The 20,915-nt window shown below is 38.2% G+C and overlaps 1 protein-coding gene across 1 annotated transcript in view; it reads left to right on the plus strand.

Annotated features, from left to right (window-relative positions):
- The first annotated feature begins 53 nt into the window (after positions 1–53).
- The window catches only part of ABCG8 (ATP binding cassette subfamily G member 8), a 42,649-nt gene continuing 21,787 nt past the window's right edge, over positions 54–20,915 (plus strand). The window contains 3 exon segments of the mRNA XM_051975190.1: positions 54–237; positions 13,865–13,957; positions 17,637–17,793. Coding sequence (XP_051831150.1) covers positions 208–237; positions 13,865–13,957; positions 17,637–17,793 — 280 coding nt within the window. The 5' untranslated portion in view covers positions 54–207.

Genomic DNA, 20,915 nt, shown 5'->3' on the forward strand with positions numbered 1-20,915 from the left:
GTACTCTGCCCCCTGTAACATTTGGCTAGCACAGGGCAAGAGGAGATAGAATCAGGGGCAGCCGGAGTCAAGCAAGAGCGAAGGGACACATTCATGCTGAAGGGTAGCCATCCCATCCAAGGATCATAAGACAGAAGGAAAGGGAGGCAGGTGCCCCCCTGCCCAACAGGCACCGAGATTGAAAACCATCCACCGCAGAGTGAGATAATGACTCTCTCTAGCAAGCAAGATGTCTCGGTAAGTGAAATCTTGAACAGATATGGCTGTCTGCTATTGGGCGTATCAACAGAACAGCTGGCCAGTTCTGCCATCCTTGACTCCCCCTTGGACAATGGTGTTTGATCAGCCATTAAACTCTATTCTTTGAGGCAACACAGGAATGAAAGATGGCTCAAGAGAATGCTGGAATTGGTTTAAGAAGTGTTCTGGGTGACAGATCATGAACAGATGTTCTGGACCTGTACCAGACAGGGGAACAATGAGTGGGTACTGATTCTTTTGTGTTTCTGTTAATTGTCAGAGGACTAGGAGCTGACAGGGGAATCCTCCACCCAAAAATCCCTGGTTTTGTTTTCTGATGCTTCAGAAGCAAAAGTGGCCATCAGATTGGGAAATATGCTAAAGGGTAAAATTATGGATTAAGATAAAGACTAGGGCTTTTGCTGGATCCATTTCAAAAGGCTAAATCTCTAAATGTGTCTGTCATGGATGCGCAGATCAAAGAGGAAGGGAAAGTTCAGAACCTGAGGCTTGTTTTCAAAAAGGGAGTCGAGAAAAGAAACAGGAAAGCAATTTATCCACCCAAATTGTGTTGTTTTTTTTTTTTTTTAGGCTGTTAAACAAAGACTTGATCTTACACCTCTCTTTTAGAATATGAAAGAGACTAAACATGAACAAGGATAGGAGTTAGAGGGAGTTGGGCCACTTCTACCTTTAGCACTTGGAGAGAGAGAGAGACGGATTTAGTATCAAAGGACCTACCTAGTTGTTAATTAATAATAATAATCATAACAATCATAGCAGCTAGCATTTAGAGAATGCTTTAAGGTTTGCAAAGAATTTAATAAATACCTTCTCATTTTATCCTCACAACAACCTTAAGAGGTAGATGTTATTTTTATTCCCATTTTCTATATAAGGAAATTAAGGCAGAAGGGGTTGAGTGATATGCCCTGGACCATGCAAATGTCTGAGGTCAGGTCTTCCTGATTCTAGCCGCCATACTATCCAGGTGCCAGAAGACCATATACCTAGAATTTGAAGGCAGCTTGGAAAGCACCTTGTACAAGTCTCCCTGCTTCCTTGGAAAACTGAGCCCAATGAGGTTAAGTATCCCAAGGTTACATAGATAATAAGTATCAGAAGTGAGATTTAAGCTCATGTTCTCTAACTATGGAAAGAGTAACTATTCTATTCATAATACTAAGTTGCCTCTTCCTCTGTCTGAACTTGGGGCTAGAGCAAGACTATAAATCTTAAAACAAATGATGAGATTTCAGAGACTTTGGGCCTTTAGAGATCCTCACTGTAGAAACCCATCATCTCCAGGACAAGGGGTCCAGTCTAACATAAGCACTGGGCCCCTGGGATGGGTGCAGTCATTTCCAGCCTCCTTTTCTTTATGGAAATTCCTAGGTGGAACTCCCATGTGGTGGTGGGAAGGACACTGCACTGAAAATCAGAAAACACTGGGGTTTGAGTTCCCAACTTGTCTCTTCTATGTAGATTCAAATCATCCAATCTCTGGTTCCTCAGCTCTGTAATGAGGGCTTTGGATGATATGATGTGAGACAGAAGAAAAGAGCTGAAAGGATGCTTAAATTGGAGAAAGAGGCCTTCGGCCCAAATTCTGACCACCACACCTCTCTGTGGCTCTAAGCAGGTTTTGAACCTCAGTTTCCTCTTTTATCAAGTGAAGGGGGCTATTTAAGGAAATCTCTGGGACTCATTTAAGATTTAACAGTGAACAGATCTGAGCCTTGCTTCTCTGGGTGCTCTAGGCCAGTGGTCTCCAAAGTGAGGGCTGTGCACTGCAAGGGATAATAGGATGATTCAAGGGGAAGCTGGACCTACTGGAGGATATAAAGGTTGGTGGCAACCCCTCCCTCTCCACAGTAGCTAGTTTAGGGAGTTGTCTTTAATATACCTCCTCTTCCCCTTCACTGTTATTGCTCAACATACCCTTCTCTTCCTTCTCCCAATGTTCTGAAAGTTCTCACCTTCTTGTCCATTCTGTACTACCAGATATCATGATGCTCATCCAGAACAGTATGTGTATGTGCAAATATACACGTATCTACACACATAAAAATATACCTCTATACACACATATGTACACACTGTGTACATAAAAATATACCTATATATATGGATGGATGTGTTTTGCTGCTTTTTTTTTTTTTACATTCTCATGGATTTTCCAGTAAGCTTCCTCCTCCCTCTCCAAGACTCACCTCAATACAACAAATAATATTTTTAAAGACAAATAGGAAAGATGAAAAAAATCAGCACAAGCAAATCAATACATTTAAAAGGGCTCATCATGCAAACATTTGTGGACATTCCACCTACACAAATGGGTGAGTCCTCCCAGGATAGTTTAAAAAGTTAATTGTGAGCTTTCAGAAAGTTTTCAGATGCTCCTTGAGAGATCTCCTCTCTTCCCTAACCTAGCTTGACCCCATGGCCAGATAGTTTCAGACCTAAGGCAGTCACCCTTTGACTGACTCTGGATCAGAGGGCAGTGACCAGTAAGTTCCTCACCTCTACCCCTGCTTTCGTTTGTGGTCAGAAACAGGATGAGCAGATGTGGCTAGGTTACAGTCTATGTGGCAGATTCCATTACCTTTCCTCACTTCCAACCAACTCCTCTTCTAAACTTCCCTTTGTAACCTGTGCCATTCTCTACTCCCTCCACTCCAATTATTCTCCAGATCTTGTCTTTTCTTTCTCCACCCATCACCCTGTTTCAACACTTCTTACCAATTTTTATTATTCAGTTGCTTTTTAGTCATGTCTGACTCTTTGTGACCCCATTTTGGGGTTTTCTTGGCAAAGATACTGGAGTGGTTTGCCATTTTCTTCTCCAGCTCATTTTACAGATGAGGAAACTGAGGCAAACATGGTGACAAGACTTGCCCAGAATCACACAGCTAGTAAGTGTCTGAATTTAAATCAGAACATGGGACTTTCTGAAACCAGGTCTGATACTATGTACTTCACAAAACTGCCAAAAATGATTTTCCTAAAATACAGATCTGAGCACATCACTCTCCTTTTCAATAAACTCCACAGGGTCCCTATGGCATCCAGGATCAAATATAAACCTCTCTGTTTGGCATGTAAAGAAAGCCCTTGACGGCCTGGCTCCAATCTCCCTTTCCAGTCTTATTGCCCATTACTCCCCTTCTTACAGTTTTGGAGTCAGCCAAATGAGCCTTCCTGTTGTTTTTTCCTACATAATACTCAGTACTTCTTGCTATCATTAATTGTTCCTTCTTCCCAACTTAGAACTCATTTCCTTCTCACAACTCCTTCTAGAATCTCTTCCCTCTTAGACTCAACTCAAACTGCTTTCTACATGAAGTCTTTCCTAATGTCCCTCAGTTCCCAGAGCTCCCCCAACCTGAACAGTTTGCATTTATTTTGGATCTGGATTCTATAAACATTTATTCTGTCCCCTAACAGAAAAAAAAATTCTTTAAAGGCAGGGACAGTTTTATTTTAGTCTTTTTATCCTGAGGACCTAGCACAGGGCCTGGCACATAGTAGGTGCTAAAAACAAATCCTTGGTAGTGGATTGATTGATTGGTGGAGGAATCTTTCAAATGCATGAGAATTTGAAAGATGCATCTGCTTTGTTTTACAAATTTTGTGGAATCTGCAAATTCATAAAAATAAGATTGATGATTGAAGCAATCCATATGAGGAAAATAAAAAAAAAAAGATATGGAAGAGATAGCATGGCACATTGATTGTTAACTGACCTTAGAGCTGGAGAAACATGCATTTAAATCTTCCTAATACTGAATTATGACTCTGATGAAAAGCCTTTAACTTTTCAGTGCCTAAGGAACTCTCTAAGACTCCAAGTTTCAGAACAGGTACCATTACATGCTGGTAGATACAGCTTCCTATGTCAATGAAATCACAGATTCAGGTCAAAAAATTTAAAAAAAAATAAAAGCAAACAAAAGACAAAAAAACCAACTTGATGGAAAATAGCAAATGTGACAACAATAAGACATAGACTTCAGTGATACTGAAGGCTATAAAATTCTCTTGAGCAAGCGTGGCTCTGAAGAAGAGACAAAAGAATCCACCTGTCCGCCTCTCTCCCTTTTTTCAAAGGCGAGGGACTGTGAGGGCGGAACACTGCAAATAATGTCATGCTTTTCCATGTGTTGGTTAATTTTGCAGAATTGCTCTCTTCCCCCCCCCCCCCCATCTTTCTATGCTTTGTTACAAAGGATGACTCTCTGGGAAGGAAAAGTGGAAAAAGATACTCTGGCAAATGTAGATGATTAGAAATACTAAATATATCGATAAAATTCTAGACTCTTCTTAGAAAATGCAAATATTCACCATGAGGTATTTGCTTCCCAAACACATTTGCTTGCCAAAACAAACACAAACCCCCCAAAACCTTTACTCCTTGCTCCCAAATATCATACTTGCCAATATTTTCTCCTCATACAGGTATACTGGTTATCTTCCAGGAAAGTACTTAAGTGATGTAGAACTGATGGATGTTATGCATCTTATTTTCCAAAGATGGGTCTCAGGGGCAGCTATATGGCAGAGTGGAAAGAACACTAGAACTGAAGTCAGGATGACCTGAGTTCACATACGACCTCAGACACTTAATACTTCCTAGCTGTGTGACATTGGGCAAGTCACTTAATAAAGAAAGAAAGAAAGAAAGAAAGAAAGAAAGAAAGAAAGAAAGAAAGAAAGAAAGGAAGGAAGGAAGGAAGGAAGGAAGGAAGGAAGGAAGGAAGGAAGGAAGGAAGGAAGGAAGGAAGGAAGGAAGGAAGGAGAGAAAGAAAGAAAAAAAAAAAAAGAAAGAAAGAAAAAGAAAGAAAAAAAAAAAAAAAAGAAAGAAAGAAGAAGAAAGAAAGAAAGAAAGGAAGGAAGAAGGAAGGAAGGAAGGAAGGAAGGAAGGAAGGAAGGAAGGAAGGAAGGAAGAAGAAGGAAGAAGGAAGGAAGGGAGAGAGGAAGGAAGAGAAAGAAAGAAAGAAAGAAAGAAAGAAAGAAAGAAAGAGAAAGAAAGAAGGAAGAAGGAAAGAAAAAAGAAAGAAAGAAAGAAAGAAAAAAGAAAGAAAGAAGAAAGAAAGAAAGAAAGAAAGAAAGAAAGAAAGAAAGAAAAAAGAAAGGAAGGAAGGAAGGAAGGAAGGAAGGAAGGAAGGAAGGAAGGAAGGAAGGGAGAGAGGGAGGAAGGGAGAGAAAGAGGGAAGAAAGGTGGGAGGAAGGGAGAAAAAGAGGGAGGGAGGGAGGGAAGAAGGAAGGAAGGGAAGGAGGAAGGAATAAAGAAGAAAATAAATAATAAAGAAGAAAAAAGAAAAGTTTAGAAAAACTAACCAATACATCAATGAAGTCTGACACTATGTGCAGTGATCCATATTCTTAATTCTCCCCTCACCCCTTTGTAAAGAAAGGAGAGAAACATGCATAATTCAGGGTGAAGTTGGCCATTGCAATTATATTATATTCAGTTTAAATGTTGTTAATATTCTTTCCATTAACAAAGCTGTGGTTATTGCATTTCTTGTTTTCCTGGTTCTATTTATTTTGCATTGGTTCATAAAAATGAGCTGCCTCTCTGAATTCCTCCTACTTAAAATTTTTTATAGGGCCATATTCTGTTGTCATAATCATGTAAAAATAATAACGATAATAATTGCTGACATTTAATAGGGCTTTATAATATATTATCTCATTTGACTCTCGCAGTAGCCTTGTGAGATTGGTACTATTATTATCCCCATTTTACAGATCTCTTAAGTCATTCCCCTGCTCAATATATATAAATATATATACAATATTTATAAAAGCACTTTTTGTGTGGACAAAAAACTGGAAACAAAATAAATGCCTTTTGATTGAAAGCTGGATAAACAAATTGTGATACATTAATGTAATGGAATATTATTGTGTTGCAAGAAATGGGATGATTATAGAAGCATGGACACACATAAACACACAAATAAAAGGTGAATGAACTAAGCAGAATTACTAAGACAATGTATACAATGACGCCAACAAAATAAAGAACAACCATTACAAAACAATCAAAGAGAAATTTGGAAAATAGTAGAGAACATGCCCAACCCTAAAGAAGAGATGTGAAGAGCTACTTCACCTAACTCCTTTGCTGGGGAGGGATGGGTTCAGGAGGAGGTTCAAAAGAGATGTTGCAAATACTGTCAGATTTTTTTTTTTGAGATTTCAATCAATTTTATTGGTTTTTTTTTTCAATTTCCAATTTTCCTTTTCTTTTAAGAAAATTATTATAAGGCTACAGAAGAAAATCCAGGTGATGTAAAAACACATCGTATCAATAAAAATCATTTAAATAATAATAGAGAATGTTTAATAGCATCCTAAAGGTTGCAGAACATTTTACAAATATTCTCATATTGACTTCACAACTATATTGCAAGATAAGTGCTACAGCATCAACCCATTTAACAGATTTACAGATTAACAAATTTGTATTTAACAGATCTGTTTAACCATCTCCAATTAATTCATTCACTATGTTTCCAGTTCTTTCTTTCCAGCTTAGCCACTACAAAAAGTGCTGCTATGAATATTTTGGCAGACTAACAAAAACAAACAAACAAAAAGACAAACAAAAAACAAACAGATTTTGTCTGAATATATTTCTGGATTGCTTTCCAGAATGGTTCCAACCAATTCACAGGTTTCCCAGCAGTCTATTCATATACTTCTCCTGCTTCTACTACCATTTTTTGTCTTCCTAACCAGTTTGTGAAACCTCACAATTGTTTTAATTTTGACTTTCCTTATTATTAGTGATTTGAAGCAATCTGTCATATGATTTTTAATAATTTTTAATTCTTTTGAAATTCTTATCTATTATGGAATAGTTTCTGGTTACATATATTTTATGTTAATTCCCTATGTATCTTGGATATAAATGAACAAATAAATAGCATTTTATTAAGTGCTTACTATGTGCCAAACACTGTATTAAACTAGATGTATAAAAATACAAAAGCAAGATACTTCCTTCCCCTACGAAGCCTAAATTTGAATAGAGGAGACCACACATGAATAGAGTGGTAGCCAGGAAAGAGAATTCCAATCTGGGAAGTCAGAAAGATGGCAAGTAGGATAGTAATGGGATAGACTCAAGCTGCCTGTATTTTATTTCCTTCTTGACTCTAAAGATTTTCCCATCGTGCACTTGGGTACCTCTTCTCCTTTGTTTTTCAGCTCCTATTTATGTCATCTCTCCCTCTTCCCATTAGACTGTAAGCCCTTTCAGGTCAGGGTCCATCTTTATTTTGGCTTCTATTTGTATCCTCAATGATCCTGGCTCATAGTTGTTGCTGTTCAGTCATTTCAATCAGGTCTCATTCTCTGTGACCCAAATTGGGGGTTTTCTTGGCAAAGATACTGGAGTGATTTGCCATTGCCTTCTCCAACTCATTTTAATGATGACGGAATTGAGGCAAATGGGGATAAGTGATTTGCTCAGGGTCACACAGCTCTATAAGTATCTGAGATCAGAGTTGAACTCATCTTCCTGACTGCTGCCTGATGCTTTATCCACTGCGCTACCCAGCTGCCCTCCTGGCACAAAGTAAATCTCTAACAAATGTTTGTTACTTTCCTAACTGCCAGCATGAAAAACAGTTATTCTTATTTTCTGAGTATAATTCCAAACCCCAAGCTTGGAGATTTGATTAGAAGTTAAGAATCACAGCACAATAAGTATGGAACTTGCTACCTGCAAATAAATTTACTTTTGCTTATCTCTCATGTCACATGTCAGTAATTCAAGAGAGATTCTGACAGCCATGCTGATTAAGATGTCAGTAGAATAGATATTTTAGTATTTTAGGAATACAGATAATTTGTCAAAACCTCAGGAATGAATCCAAAGCAAGTATTGCAAAGTGGGTTAGAGACAATTTCCCGCTTATCCAAAGGCTGTATCCTAAAAGATCATTCCTAAGATGGTTATTTAGGAACTGGCACTCATTTTCCTATAGAAACCAGGAAGTAAAGGATAGCTTGATTTCCAGCTAACAAAAGTTCATCTAACACACAATGCAGCTGAATTCTAATGCTAATAGTTGGGTTGCTAGTAGCCTGGGTTGTGGGTCCTGGGAGCAGGACAGGAAGAAGGAAAAGGACAAGATGTTTCTTCCTCATTTCCAGGATTTAGGTCCAAGCCTAGGGGAAAAAATGAAACTTACTGTTTTTGGCATCCTCCCACTTACCTTTCCATGGTCCTCTTCTCCCATCCTCCACGCCAAGGCTCTCATGCTATTCTAAGTCTTCTACTGCAATCCTATCCAATTCTGCCTAGTGTCCCTTCCAAAATGATTCATGTACCAAAATATCTTCTCTTTCAATTCCAGTTTTCTTATTACAGATAATCCCACTTAGTATTAAGAGGGAAAGAATCTGATAAAACTTCAAAACTCCTTTATTTATCATAATCTTTTATTTTTCCATCCTTCTTTATGCCTTATAACCACCAATCCTGTCACTGTGATCTCACTCTTCAATATTTTCCTAGTCCACTGACTAGTCTTCCTTTCCTAATTTTGACTCCCCTGAGAAGCCAATTCAAACTCTCAAATCCCTTTTCCCTTGTCCTATCTCCCTTGTTTCTATTCACTTGCTACTAATAGAGTTGGAGGAACTATAGGAGCCCCTTTGATTGGGCTCATCAGAAAACTAATTGGATTTATGGCTTGATCTCATCTAGGTCATCCCAGTAGCAAAACAACTATTTCTTCCTGATTGATTCTCTATCTTCTTCACCTTTTCCAAATCTTTCCATTGCACCTCAACCTTCTCACAGCAGCTGTTTCCCTCCAACCTTTCAGAAGAGGCTGGAAAAAAAATGGAAGGCAGTGGTGAAGAACTCCCTCTTTTCCCCTCCTCATCTCACATCCTTCCAACACTATTCTCCATTCTATCCTCCTTTATTCAAGTTTCTTATGCTGAGATGACCTAGCTCCTTTCCAAGGGCAATCCCTGTCTTGATGCACCTTTGATCCGAATCTCTTTCTCACATCTGGCTTCCTTCAAGTTTCAAATGAAGTTCCATCTTCTACAAGTTGATGCCCCTAATTTTAATGCCTTTCCTCTGAGATTTTCACTAGTTTAGTGTGTGTGTGTATGTGTGTGTGTGTATCTATCTTTTTTATATACAGTGGTTAGCATATTGTCTCCTCATGTGAATTTGTCCCTTGCTTTTCTTCATACCCCCAGTATTTAATACAGTGCCTGGGTACTGTATTAAATTAATACAGAAACCTAGTAGATGTTTATATGATATTGGTCCTAATGTAATCACTGCTCCAAGCCCCTTGGTATAGGACTCTTCTTACTGGTAAAGATAAATGCCCTGTGCAAGGGATAGGGCAGAGTTGGTAAAGATGCCAGAGAGCTTCAGTTTGTAGCCAGTCTTGATCATATAATGTCACAAATTTTGGAGGAGTGAAGGATGTTTTTATACTAACTATACTTCCTATGCCATCTTAGAAAATAGAATAGTCTACCCACCTCTAGCGGGCATCCGTAGATCTAGCCATTTTCTCAGTCCATCTAGCAGGGATCTCCTCTATCCTAGGGGCTATTGACTTTATTACAACAATTATCAACATGAAACCTCCTGCAAAGCTAATGGAATGAAAAAAATGTTTTAAATAATTATTGATTTTAAAAATTCAAATTAAGATAACTCTGAGGGACCACTATATACCTCTCAGATTGGTTAAGATGACAGGAAAAGATAATGATAAATAGAGGAGATGTAAGAAAACTGGGACACTAATGCATTATTGATGGAGTTGTGAACTGATTCTAATCATTCTGGAGAGCAATTTGGAACTGTGCCCAAAGGGCTATAAAACTGTGCTTATCCTTTGATCCAGCGGTGTCTCTACTGGGTCTGTAACCCAAAGAAATCATAAAAAAGGGGAAAGAACTCACATGTGCAAGAATGTTTGTGGCAGTGCTTTTTGTAGTGGCAAGGAACTGGAGACTGAGTGGATGCCCATCAGTTGGAAAATGACTGAATAAGTTATGGTATATGAATGTTATGGAATATTATTGTTCTATAAGAAACAATCAGCAGAATGATTTCAGAAAGGCCTGGAGAGACAGGAACTGATGCTAATTGAAGTGAGTAGAACCAAGAGAACACTGTATGTATACAGAAATAACAAGATTATGGGATGATCAACTGTGAGGGACTTGGCTCTTTCCAACAATGAGCTGTTTCAGGCCAATTCTAATAGATTTGTGTCGGAGAAAGAAGACTAAGGGGAATGAATCACAACATAGTATTTCCGCCTTTTTATTGTTGCTTACTTGCTTTTTTTGCTTTCTCATTTTTAGCCTTTTTAATATAATTATTCTTATGCAGCATGATAAATGTGGAAATATCTTTAGAGATATTGCACATGAACAACCTATTGGATTATTTACTGTCAAGGGGAGGGTGTTGGGGGAAAGAGAGGGAGAAAAATTTGAAACACAAAGTTTTGCAAGAATGAATGTTGAAAACTATCTCTGCCTTTTGAAAATTAAAAGCTATTATTAAAAATATAAAATCTAATCAAAATGGATAGCACGCTGGCATCCCACTAGTGGAGACTTATTGAGCTATAACACTAGAAAACTATCTACAACTGTCTCAGAGTAAACCCCTAGACTCCTGAAGTAAATGTAGCAATCTTACCATGGGACCCCAATCTGCTAGTGCCAGTGAGGTCTGTGAGAGTAATCCTGAGTATCAATACCCTTGTCAGCTAAACTCTTTGAAAATATCCATCTAAACTTGTAGTTTCATACATTTTCTTCTCACTTTCTTCTAAATCCTCTGCAATCTGATTCCTGAGGGATTTTACAGAGAAATGGAATTGGAGCTGGATCCATCAGACCCCTGATCTGAACTTAGAACATTCCTGTTTCTGGTATAGCATAGAATTTTCCATATACTAGGCATTTAATAAATGCTAGTTGACTGATTGGTCCCAAGGCCAGTTTTTTATTAACTATACTATATTGACTGATGTGATAGAGAATTAGAAGGTAAATAGATGTTTTTTCCTTAGATTAGAGATGTGAGGTTGGTCTTTTCCAATGATTTCAATGACTGAATTGACATTTGGAATAATGCTTTCATCTAAAATGTCGCACCCATCACGTGTGGACTGTTTGGAAATTGTCCATTAGAAATTTAGGATTTGTCCACCTAAGACAATTTTCTTTCAAAAGTGATCACTTGCTTCCCTTGAAAACCAAAAATCCTTCCTTGAAGCAGAGTTCTTTATAGGCATCTCTAGGATGGTGTCTTTACAAACCCTATGTATTAAAGTAAAATAAAACTGTTCAAATTTTTTCCTCTTTAAAAAATGTCTATTTAACCACTCCTCATCCTTAATCGTGAGTCAAGACAAATAAAAAACCATCTCCAGGTAAATATTGCCAGCTCCCAGCTAAGCCCTGGGAAAAGAGCCAGCTTAGGTGTTTCTCCCATCTGGAGATTATCCCCTTAATATAAGAGGGCAGATGACACATTTCAAAGCCATAGGATTTAGAGATTTAAAAATCTGGTTCCTTCCTTTTGTTTTGGTGTTATTTATTTTAATTTGTTTTGAATTTTTATTCTGAACATAAGATAAGTATTTCCATATTTTAAATAGAGTGGAAAAAGTATTGGATATAAACCCTGTAAATTTCTTTTATGTGTAATTTGCTTTTCTTTTAAGATATATAATAACTTCAATATGTAACTTTCAAAGCTGTCCTACTTGTCTGGCATCCTTTCTAGCCTTCTCATTTAAAAACAAAACAAAACAAAACATTTCAATGATCCTCATTTATTTCTCTCTTTTGGTCTAGATTATTGCTACCCCCATTGTCTCTTCTCCTTTCACTCCATTTTATTAAAAAAGAAAAACTTAAAACTTTTGTAAAATCTGTGTAGTCAAACAAAACAAATTTCCACATTTGTCATGTCTAAAAATGTATGTCATATTCTACATCTTGAGATCATCATCTCTCTTTGTTGGGAAGACAGTAAACATGTTTCATTGTCAGTCCTCTGTAATCATTGTTGGTAATTGTATTGATCAGGGTTGTCAATTTTTCTTTGAAATGTTGTGGTCATTTAATAAATTGTCCTGCTGGTTCTGCTCCCTCCACTCTGCATCAATTCACAGAGTCCTTTCCAGATTTTGTTAAAACTATCCCTTTAGCCATTTCTCAATGATAATAACAGCTAGTATTTATTTAGCATTTTATTGAGAGTACTTTACATGAGCCATGTTATTGGATCCTCATTGAACCCTATAATGTATATGTTATTATTATCATCATTTTACAGATGATGAAATTAAGTCCCAGAGAGATTAAGTGATTTTCCCAGGATTATGTTGCTAGTCAAATTCAGGTCTTCCTGATTGTGGAGCCTCGTCATTTAAAAAAATGATATAATCAGAAAGAGGAGAGAACTTGTTCCTCACACCGTTTGTACCAGAACAAAATGTGAATATTCCATTTAATTTCAATCCCAGGACTTTTCCCTTCTCTATATTATTCCTATTTATTACTGCTGGTGACCTACTAACCAGCCAGCACCCCTTCTGTTCTGATTTAGTCTGTCAGAAGGTATATCAGTCAGAAAGAGGGTTGCCCTACCAAATGTTTCCTGCCATGGAGAGGACTAATATTAGCCTTTGGGGGCAGCTAACTTGAAAAAGGACCTCCTCAATAATGACATTAAGGATATGCAGAGAATGTTTGTGGCAGCCCTCCTTGTAGTGGCCAGAAACTGGAAACTGAGTGGAGGCTCATCAATTGGAGAATAACTGAATAAATTGTGGTATATGAATATTATGGAATATTATTGTTCAGTAAGAAATGACCAGCAGGATAATTTCAGAAAGGCCTGGAGAGACTTACATGAACTGATGCTAAGTGAAATGAGCAGAACCAAGAGATCATTATACACGGCAACAAAAAGACTATATGATGATGAATTCTGATGGACGTGACCCTCTTCAACAATGAGATGAACGAAATCAGTTCCATTTGTTCAATAATTAATAGAGCCAGTTACACCCAGCAAAAGAACTCTGGGAAATGAGTGTGAACCACCACATAGAATTCCCAATCCCTCTATTTTTGTCCGCCTGCATTTTTGATTTTCTTCACAGGCTAATTGTATACTATTTCAAAGTCCAATTCTTTCTGTACAGCAAAATAACTGTTTGGACATGTATACATATATTGTATTTAACTTATACTTTAACATATTTACCATGTATTGGTCAACCTGCCATCTGGGGGAGGGGTTGGAAGAAGAAGGGGAAAAATTGGAACAAAAGGTTTGTTAATTGTCAATGCTGAAAAATTACCCATCTTGTAAATAAGCTATAATAAAAAAAAAAAAAAAAAAGATACAGTAAAAAATAAAATAAAATAAAAAAATAAAAGGATATGCAGAAAGCCTTTGACTATGGCTTGTACACATCAATCCCTTTGACCTTTAAATGGGGAATCTTACAATCTCACTGGTGTTTTATCCAATTCCCCCCCTTCCTTCCCCAAAAAAGACTCCTAACCTATCATTTGTTTCCCAATCCAGGACAATGTGTTCTTCTCTGAAAGTGACAACAGTCTGTATTTCACCTACAGTGGCCAGTCCAACACCCTGGAGATCAGGGACCTCAATTACCAGGTACAAGTACAGAGTCAATACTTTTATGTAATACTTTATGATCATGTCTGACTGTCTGAGAGTTCCCTGACAGAAAATATAACAAAAGAAACAAGAGAGTAAAACTCCCTGGGTTGGAGTCTCTGCTCTGAGGATGGGGAAACTGTGAAAACTATTCCTAGGTGATACAATGAATAGAAAATTGGATTTAGAAACAGGAAGACCTGAGTTCAGATTTTGCCACAGATACCTACTAGCTGTGGTAAAGCCTTTAATCTTTCTTAGCTTCAGTTTTCTCATCTGAAAAATGAGGATAATAATAGCACCTACCTCCTAAGGTTATTATGAGCACCAAATGAAAAAAAAACGTAATGTGATGTGCACTATAAATCTTAAAGTGCTCTCATTATTATCATCATCAAATAAGATAATATATGTAGATTACTTAGTGAACATTATAGTGCTGTATCATTGCTAGCTATTGTTATTAATATCAAATGAGATAATTTGTAAAGCACTTTGCAAACTTTAAAGTTCTATATGCTCACTAATATCAAATGAGATAACATTAAAAAGCTGTGCAAATCTTAAAGCATTATATAAATGCGAGCTATGTTATTATTACTATTATTATTATGCTAAACTTATCCTGGTTTCTGATGAATTTCTCTTTCTAAGAAATTCATCCCTTAAATTTTCTTAATTATGAAGGAGGAATGTTCCTTAGCAACCTCAGCTAGAGGTTGTGAGCCGAAGGTAGAACAAGGCTAAGGGTTTTCAGGGAGGAAAGGATTAAATCCTATTATTCAGCAAAGACAAAGCTCATGAAAATAAAATCACTCTTTTTTGCATTTGCATTTGCAAACTTCAGAGGTCTTCTTATTTAAGACTTGAGACCACTTCTTTCCCTCTTCCTCTAATTCTATCATAGGTGTTGCCTCATTCAAATTGAGACCTGGGAAAGACCTTAACTTAAACCTAAGGTCTCCTTTTGACCTCCATCCAAAGTGACATCTCCAGGCATCCTTATCTATCTGTACCTTACCACTGGACCCAGAAGGCTCAGAGGGAGAAAATGAGGCTGTTGACTTTCTACAAGTCTCCCTCATTTAATTAACTCCAATTCATTTGCAAGTTACCTTCTTTACAATAATGCTTACCTATCAGCAGGAAACAAAGGGGAGCTCAGCCAGGAGATGGGTGTGCCTGGGACCTCCCATTTGATTGTCTGGGTAGAATGGGTCAAGAGACCTTATGGACATGGTGGGATTGTATCATCCAGAAAGATGACATATACTAATCTGGGGAGTTTATTTTTAGCTTTGCTCTTGTTTATGCCCTTCCCAGTCTCCTAATCCTTTAGTTCAAAAATTAAGGTATTTTCTCAGATTTGGATCTGAGGTCTCAAGGAAATGGGGACCTCCCAAATGAAGAAATTCCCTTTACTGATGCATTAGCAACTGTTCTCCAATTTTTACTCAGGGAAGAGATTTTTAACTTTTTAGGTCATGGCTTTCTTTGGTGGAAATCCAGTAATCTCTTTTCAGAAGAATGCTTTTCAATGCATAAAATAAAAGACATAGGATTACAAAGGAAACCAGTTTTATGAAATGCAGTAATCACAATTTTTTTTAACAGAACAAAACATGTTTATAGACCTCAGAACCCCTGTCTTAGAGTATTACTTGAGGTCACTAGTATCAGGAGTGGACCCTGAACTCACCTGTCTGTGATAATGAATCTAACCACCATAGCATCCAAAAAAATGAACACACATAATCCTGCTCCCAACAAATGCCTTTTTTAAAAGATAGCATCCCTAAAATATTATAAGAAACTCCACCATTACACGACCAGACTTATGACTTATCCCACGGTAACTGGACCAATTTGATGAGGGTCTAGTGGTCTCTAGAGATGTGAGAATTGGGGTGGGGAATCCCCTCTGGCCGGTACAGGATTAGTGTGAAAGAATTCCCAAAACCCTAAATCTGAATGGCAAAAAAGGGAAGTTTATTGGCACTGAGAAGCCAGCTTTGCTAGGAAGACAGATTCCTCAGTGGCAAGGTCCTGGCAGAGAAATAACAAAAGATTATCACTGAGAAGAGGGTATCATGCCAGTGAGCAAGAGTTCTGGAAGGCAGCTGTGCCAAGAGGTGAGGCTCCTTGGCAAAGAATAATCCTGCTTGGGACTTCTGCAGAGATCTGGAGTTCAGCATTGTCCTTTATAGCAGTCTGAGGCAGGGGCTTTCATTGAATGAGAGTCCTTCAATGTTGTTAAGACCCCCAGGCTTAGACTTCCAGTTGAAAAGAGATTATTTATCTTGGGAGTTTCAAGCCACTCAATAATGGAGTTGGAGCTACTGGGAGTGGTCCTGGACTCTTCTTCAACTCAGTAGAGAGTGAGACCCTATCTCCGGCCAGATTCCAACTGAATGAGACCACTTAACTTCCCTGAAGGGCGGGTCTCTGTCAGAGGAGAGTTTCAGAGATCAGCCCCATTGCTTTCCCCGCCAAAAGTCAAGGGGGACTGTTTCAGGGTTCACCCCCCATCAAATTCAGGCCCCTGTTTTGCTTCCTCAGAATATAACCCTTTTTCTCCCTCATCCCCAAGCCCTTCTCATAGTTTGATGAGGTGTCCACCTATATGAGCTTCCACTGCTTCCATGGAACTCTGTTTTCCTAGAATGGCTCCTTATAACATTATAGATATTGTTTCATTCTGTTACCTGCATCCTAGGTCTTAGCAGTGGCCTTAGTCTATTATCAGATAGCAGGTGTGGGCTGATCAATTATTTCACCAAATATGGTGGTTTTATAGGATGTAATAACATCATGTTTGTAGCTTTCTCACATCCTGGTCTATGTCTGAGCTATAATTTTATTTATTTTGTCTTTTGAGCCTATTTTATGTGAGCAGAATTAGGGTTTAAGTTTTATTGTGGTTGTCAGTCATGTCCAACTCTTTGTGACCATATTCGGAGTTTCCTTGGCAAATTTACTGGAGGGAGTTGTCATTTTCTTCTCCAGCTCATTTTTCAGGTTAGGAAACTGAGGCAAACAGGAGTAAGTGACTCGCTCAGGGTCACACAGCCAGTAAGTGTCTGAAGCCAGCTAGTAAACGCTTCCTGACTCTCTATAAGATACTCTGTCCACTGAACCATCTCGCTGCTGCCATAAGGTGCAGATATTCATGGTCATCAGAGGTCAAGAGGAGGGAAGAAAGGAAATGTAGTCAGGGAGGTAACGATTGGAAAGGTACCATCAAATGAACTTTTCAAGACAAATTCAGTTTAGAGGACAAAACCATGGGCCCAGGACACAAAGCCCAGTGGAAGGAAAAAACACCCACGATATTGCACAGTCAAAGGGAGACAGAAATAACAGGACTCTCAGGATGGCAGCTGGAGGAAGTACTACTGGGGAAGGGAGTCCGGCAGGGCTGGGCTGGGGGCGGCTGCCATGGGAAGGAAGCACACCCAACGGTGTTATTTTATTACGGGTCATCACTCTTGCTCACCCTAGGCATCAAGCTCAGTTATTTCTATCTGTTGTTTGTCTCTCTTTGTGTTGATATCCACCACTGCCCTTGTGGTGGTTCTGGGCAGTGGACAGAGGTCATTGAGATAGTCTAAAACAAGTCTATGAAATACTCATCCAGTGACAGTGAGCTTGGTATAAGCGTATTCTCCATCCTTAGGTTAATGGGGCTTCTCAGGTGCCATGGTATGAGCAACTGATTGAATTCAAGATGCCTTGTCTGAGGAACCGAGGCCGGGATTCCCCGGTGCCCGTGATCCAGAATCTGAATCTGAAAGTGAGAAGTGGGCAGATGCTGGCCATCATCGGGAGCTCAGGTATGGTCTCCTCCAAACAGGCAAGGACAATAGTGTTACTTCCACATTCACCCGCAACCCAGAACAGAAATGAAGGACGGATCTTTCTAGATGTCTATCCCCAAACCTACACAATGTGTTCATTCAGGATGACTTTTCTAACCTCAGGAAATCATCCTAGTGCTGCACAAAGGCATTTAAAAAGCGGTTTAAATGTCCTTATGGGAACAAGACCCATTATCCTAACCTATTATCCTAAACTGAGACCTGTTGAACACCTCTGTTTAAAATGTCCGAGGTCTAGGGCAGCTAGGCGGATCAGGATCTAAGTTCAAATCTGGTCTCAGACACTTAACACTTGTAGTGTGACCCTGGGCAAGTCACTTAACCCCAATTACCTCAGCAAAAAAATAAAATATTTTTTAAAAAAATAAATAAATAAGTCCAAGGTCTCCCTCCAGTCATCATGATCTATATTTTGTTACTGGACTCAGACTTGCTATATCTTGCTACTGGATCCAGAGGAGATATGTTTCATTCTTTGAATTTGCAAACCAAAGGATGATGAGACTGAGAAGACCATAATGACTTTGTCCAACCCTCCCTCACTTAAATCCAATTCATCCCCATGTCATAGTATCATCACTTTCCTTATATCATAGCTCTCTTTGAGAACAAACCACAAGAACCTATTCTCACACTCCTCCCCCCATAGATAAGTTTAACAGTCTTTATTCAAACTATTAGTATAATATTATAATATACTAATATACTATGTATAACATGTAATATAATATACTATTATAAATACTATTATCCTGTCATGTCTAATTCTTCATGCCCCTGTTTGGGGTCTTTTGTCAAAGATGCAGGAACGGTTTCCTATATACTTCTCTGGCTCATTTTATAGATGAGGAAACTGAAGCAAACAGGGTTAAGTGACTTGCCTAAAGTCATACAACTAGGACATTTCTGAGGTCACATTTGAATACATGTCTTCCTCATTCCAGGCTGGGCACTCTGTCCACTGCCACCCTTCAAATTCATTAGGGTAAGAGAGTCTTACTAATAAAAAGAAGAATTCACATTAATATGTGCTTTCCTTACAATGAGTCAGTGGTTGGTAGCAAGGACAAGGATGACAAAATGGACAAAAGTTCTAGTTTAGGAACCAGACCTGAGTTCAAATTCCAACTCTGACATTTAGTATCCATATGACTTTAGAGAAATTACTTCATCTTGTCTGAGCTATAGGATTCTCATCTGTAAAATAAGGAGAAAAGGAGCGTATTGGATGAGATGGCTCCTTAAGTCCCTTCCACTTCTCCATCTAGGAACTCACAAATTAAACTGATCCTTGGAGGAGCAAAGGTACGAGGAATTTTTCAGCGTATAAGAATTGGGAGCTGCAGGTGGAACACAACTATGTTAACCTTTTATTCTGATAACAGAACTTCCTTTTACACCTCAGTGTTCTTCTAGTTTAACTCACCAGGTCAGTTATTGTCTAATTTTGTCACTCTGGGGTAGATGGTTGAAGATGGACACCTGAGTGTTCTGAAATTAGAATCAGAGTTTCTATATTTTAAAAAAGCATAAATTCAGATGTTTATCAGCCCTTACCAGAATAAAATGTAAGTTTGAGAAGAAAAAAAGGAGAAAAAGACAGGGACAGAGAGAAGAGAGAGACAGAGAAAAAGACATAAAGAGATAGAAATACAGAGATGAATAGAGATAAAGAGAGAGAGACAGAGAAATGGAGATAGAGACACAGACAGACAGAGACATAGAGAAAAAGGTAGAGGCAGAGAACTACAGAGAGAAAGTTACAGTTAGAGACAGAGAGAGGGAGGAAGAGAAAGAAATATTTAACAAACTAAATGAAAACACATTAAAACATAGATATGAGCATAAAAGTCAAAAGGCAGTAGGCAAACTCTTTTATGTAAGGTTTCATGGCTCCCATTTGTATTGGAGTTTTAAAGTTTTAAATTAAGTTTTCTCTATTTTTCAAAGTTGTTGTTTTTATCCTTCGTTTTTGAAGAGGACCAAAATGACATCACTGTTAGAATCGAGTTACAGTGGGTCTGACTTTGGCTGACAAAGGACTTTGATACTGAGATACATAATATGGCAAATTATGTCAAAGTTTGGTTGTCCAGAGATGTTCATCAGGATAGTACATCAGTTTCATGATGTCTTGCTTGCCTGGGTTCTGGACAATGATGGGGGCAATGCTCTTGAGCTTTCCCAGTCACCAGTGGAGTGAAACAAGGCTGTGCTTGCTCCCATGCTTTTGAGCAAGATGTTTTCAACCATGTGGTCAAACCCATTCAATGAGGACAAACATGGAATCAAAATCAGCTCCCACACTGATGGTAAGTTTTTTAATTTGAAAGCTACAAACCAAAACTAAAGTGGAGGAGCCTCGGTGGTGATTTTTTGTTTGCAGATGATTGTGCGCTCAATTCAGCAGCCTCCAAAGCGGAGATGCAACAAAGTAAGGATCGATTCTCTGCTGTTTGTGCTACTCTTAAAAGAAGTTTGGCTCAAAGGGCTCTAAAACTAACGAAGTTGATTCTGAGAAAATGTTTGGAGGTCCCTCTTTGAAACTCTAAATATCACGTAGTCTACAATGAGTGAACAAGATACCTGAAAAGAGCAAGTGTTTTTTCAGACACATGTTAGAATTTTCTCTTTGGTTCAAAAAAAAAAAACTTTTAAGTAGAAGATAAGCCTATACCTAAAAGGAATAAATAGTAATGAGATCAAAATGGATTTACCTGAGGGAATATCACTGATAAAAGTAGCCATTCTGATAAAATCACATATAACACAGCTATCTGTTTGTTGAGAGAATAAGTGAGTCTGAATGCTATTCAGCAGGCTTTTTAGGAGTTTATGATGCACTTTGTCAAAAGCTTTTGTGAAGTGGATCCCTTGTCCCTTTATTTCTTTTTATCGATGGCAATCAATATGGCATTCAAGAATGAATGGGATTTAACTGGACAGCAAAGGATGGCAGCTTTAGGTACTTGTTTTAAAAAAAGTTTTAAGCAAATAGTAGCTGTCTTTTAGGTACTTGTTTTAATTATTTTTATAAAGTACACAAGGAAAGGTCAGAACATGCCTTTCTACTGGGC

Source organism: Antechinus flavipes, chromosome 2, assembly GCF_016432865.1.
Source record: "Antechinus flavipes isolate AdamAnt ecotype Samford, QLD, Australia chromosome 2, AdamAnt_v2, whole genome shotgun sequence".
NCBI classification, from domain to species: Eukaryota; Metazoa; Chordata; class Mammalia; order Dasyuromorphia; family Dasyuridae; genus Antechinus; species Antechinus flavipes.